Here is a 3527-nt window from a genome sequence, read left to right on the forward strand (position 1 = left end):
GGTTTTTACAAGTTAGTGAAGTTAAAAGCCTACAAGTATAGATCGTGGTTTTTTGATCCCCTTGTGTGGGATTTTTCCACGTAAAAATCCCTTTTCTTCTTTACTTACAGTTTTATTAGCATTCTCAGCTTAACCTCATAGAGGACCAGGTACTCTACTATTTGGTATACTTATACAAACTAACAATTGGTATCATAGCGGGTTCTTTCTAAAAGGCTAACACCTAGAAAGGATCTCAATGGCTGCTCCACCTAACTTTGAGGAAGGACAATCAACCTACAGACCTCTTAGATTCAATGGTCAATACTACGGCTGGTGGAAGACTCGCATGCATGATTTTATAATGGACAAAGATTTAGAACTATGGGACATCATCTGTGATGGTCCACATGTTCCTATGAAGAAGCTTGAAGAAACTGGACCAATGGTGCCGAAAGCCATAAAAGAGTACATCGACATTGATAGAAAAGCCGTAGAAAAGAACTATCATGCCAAGAAAATCTTGGTGTGTGGCATAAGATCCGATGAGTTCAATAGAGTCTCAGCTTGTGATACTGCCAAAGAAATATAGAAAGCATTGTAAATCGCACACGAAGGAACTACTCAGGTTAAATAGTCCAAGATTGACATGCTCACCATAGAGTATGAGCTCTTTAGGATGAGGGATAATGAGTCTATATAGGATATGCACATCAGATTCACCTCCAGCATACATGAGCTTCATTCACTTGGAGATGTTATTCCTAGAAACAAGCTTGTAAGGAAAATCCTCAGTGTTCTACCTGGTTCTTGGGAAAGTAAGGTAAATGCCATCACTGAAGCTAAAGATCTACAAATTCTAACCATGGATAAGTTGGTTGATAATCTAAATACATACGAGATGAAAATAAAGAAAGACAGTGAAAGGAGAGAGCCAAAGAAGGAAAAGAACCTGGCACTCAAAGCTAAGAGTAGTGACTTAAGTGATGAAGATAGTGATATGGCATATCTTACTAAAAGATTTCAAAGGATGGTTCAAAGAAATGGTGGTATACCAAAGAGGGGTAGTTCAAGTAAAGCAAGGAACAATGATCTTTGTCACAGGTGCGGAAATCCTGGGCATTTCATCAAAGACTGCCCACTCGTGAAACAAGAGCAATACAAACAAAATCCTAACAAAGCAGCAAAGAGGAACTTGGGTCCAGATAAATGATTCAATCGAAAAAGTACAACTAACAATATTATAAAGCAGCCTCTTGCTGCTTAGGGAGACTCCTACAGTTAATTAGAAAGGGAACCAGATGCAAAAACAGTTCCATGATGGCAGTGGAAACTGAAGCGACTAAGTATGACTCACTATTCATGCTGATGGCTCAGTCTGATGAGGATGAAGAAGATGAAGATGATGAGGTAAATTTCAGGGATGTTCAGAAAAATCTAAAATCCTACCCTTCTAAGAAGTTAAGGTCATTAGCAAATGTTTTAATTGATGCTTATTATAGTGTGGACAATGATAAGGAGATCCTGGCCTTAGAACTAGGAGAAGCTGAATAATATAGAAATGATCTGGTGGTCTGTGTAGTGGACCTAAATGAGACAATAACTAGTCTTGAAAAAGAAAAGAAAGCTCTAAATGAAAAGATAACTAGTGTAGAAAATGAGATATATGACCTGATGGTAGTGGTTGTTGACTTAAAGGAAATAATAGAAAGTCTCAGTAATGAGAAACACACTCTAAAAGAAAAATTTCTGCTACTGAGCAAGAGAGGGTTGACTTTTTTAGTGATAATCACTGACCTAGAGAAAACCATTGAGGGACTCAATAGAGAATATAGGACTGTGAGTCTTGGTAAAGGGAATGAAGTAGCTAGTGAGATACACATCAAGCTTGAACATGAATTAAACGATGTGAAAACCAGTCTATGTGGTGAACTTGAGAAAAATCGGCAACTTCAAGCTGAATTGGAGAAAGTCAAAATTGATCTTGAGAAATCTCTGAAGTGGACCTGGTCCTCAGATGTTGTGACTTCCATGTATTTGAATAATAGTGGAAACAAGTAGGGAATCGGGTTCCAAAGGGAGAAAATTCCTTACAACCCTCAGAGCAAGTACGTCATTATTCCCGATAACTGGCTGTGTACCCACTGTGGGAACAATGGGCACTTCAAAGAAAATTACCAGGCCAGGGTTCAATCTGTTTAGAAAAACAAAGTGTTTACTGACAAAGTGACTACTAACAAGGGACCAGGTACCTGTCGCAAGAAATGAATGTTGCCTGCATGGACTAGAAAAGCCCTTATCCATCCTTTTCATCATAACAAGGGACTCAAACTAGTTTGGGTTCCTAAATCTAACCCATAATTATCTTGTGCAGAGAACAGTGAGAGGAAGCGGACTGCAATGAACCAAGGACAGTGGATGCTCAAAGCACGTGACTGGAAGCACCATAGATTTCTTCTCACTGAAAGCCTTGCAGGAAAGGAACGTATCCATCGAAAAAGGAAAGGGTACATTCTCAATGCTAGAAAAGTTGGAAAATCTCTTTTTCACTCAATTGAGAATGTGTACTATGTGGATGGCCTGAAGTACAGTCTCTTGAGTGTCTCTCAAATCTGCGATAAAGGGAACAAAGTAGAGTTCTTGTCAAAAGAGTGCATAGTTACCAATTTGGTGACTAGCAAAGTGGTCTTAATGGCCAAAAGAAACAAGAACAGCTACGTTGTTGACTTTGAATCTTTACAAGCTGGTGATATGAGTTGCTTGAGAAGGACCTGGTTTGTGGTCTATCAAATTCAAGATTCACCTGGACACTGGTTCTTAGAACAAAGGATGGGACTTTTGAAGTATTTAGTGCCTTTGTCAAGAAGATCCAAGTGAAGATAAAAGTGAAGGTAGTATACATCAGATATGACCATGGGACAGAATGTGACAACGCCAAATTTGATGAGCTTGTAACAAAAATGGAATCACACACAACTTCTCAGCACCAAGGACTCCACAACAAAATGGTATTGCTGAAAGAAAGAACAGAACTCTGGAAGACATGGCATGGACAGTGTTCATCTACAATGGAATCGCCAAGAATTTCTGGGCAAAAGTAGTATATACTGCTTTCCTAGTTGGTGAACAGGTGTATGATCAGGTCCCTCCTGAATCAAAACCCACTATGAGCTGCCAAATGGAAGAAAACCAAAGTGAACTCATCTGAGAACCTTCTTGACTGAAAATGCCATGTTCTCGACAACGAGAAGGACCATCTTAGGAAGTTTAATGCAAAAGGAGATGAAGGAATCCTTCTGGGATACTCTCCACAAAGTAAAGGCCACAAAGTCTACACCAAAGGGCACACTAAGTGGAAGGAAGTGCTCATGGGGGATTCAACAAGACACCTTCTTCTAACCAAGGAAGAGACAGTGATGATCAATATAATGAACCATCTCTGGTCCCTGGGAAATATCTGAGGTTTCAAATAGGATTGTTGATATGATAAGTAAGATGAAGGAGACAGGTGAAGGACAATGCAACATCATCTTCCACTTCTCACATGG

At 39.4% G+C, this 3527-nt stretch overlaps 2 protein-coding genes across 2 annotated transcripts; both read left to right on the plus strand.

Annotated features, from left to right (window-relative positions):
- Nucleotides 1-685: 685 nt before the first annotated feature.
- LOC138877791 (uncharacterized) lies at nucleotides 686-1192 on the plus strand. The gene has a single exon (XM_070157429.1). It carries the CDS (start codon nucleotides 686-688, stop codon nucleotides 1190-1192), a length of 507 nt encoding a protein of 168 aa, XP_070013530.1.
- Nucleotides 1193-1299: 107 nt separating this feature from the next.
- On the plus strand, nucleotides 1300-2040 carry LOC138877792 (uncharacterized). The gene is made up of 2 exons (XM_070157430.1): nucleotides 1300-1480; nucleotides 1562-2040. Exons 1-2 carry the CDS (start codon nucleotides 1300-1302, stop codon nucleotides 2038-2040), a joined length of 660 nt encoding a protein of 219 aa, XP_070013531.1.
- Nucleotides 2041-3527: the final 1487 nt, after the last annotated feature.

Source organism: Nicotiana sylvestris, chromosome 9, assembly GCF_000393655.2.
Source record: "Nicotiana sylvestris chromosome 9, ASM39365v2, whole genome shotgun sequence".
Classification (NCBI taxonomy): domain Eukaryota; kingdom Viridiplantae; phylum Streptophyta; class Magnoliopsida; order Solanales; family Solanaceae; genus Nicotiana; species Nicotiana sylvestris.

Coding starts and splice junctions, on each gene's coding strand:
- LOC138877791 (XM_070157429.1), top strand. CDS start 686: ATGCACATCAGATTCACCTCCAGCATACATGAGCTTCATTCACTTGGA.
- LOC138877792 (XM_070157430.1), top strand. CDS start 1,300: ATGGCAGTGGAAACTGAAGCGACTAAGTATGACTCACTATTCATGCTG. Junction 1,481..1,561: donor TTTAATTGATGCTTATTATA/GTGTGGACAATG, acceptor TGGTCTGTGTAG/TGGACCTAAATGAGACAATA.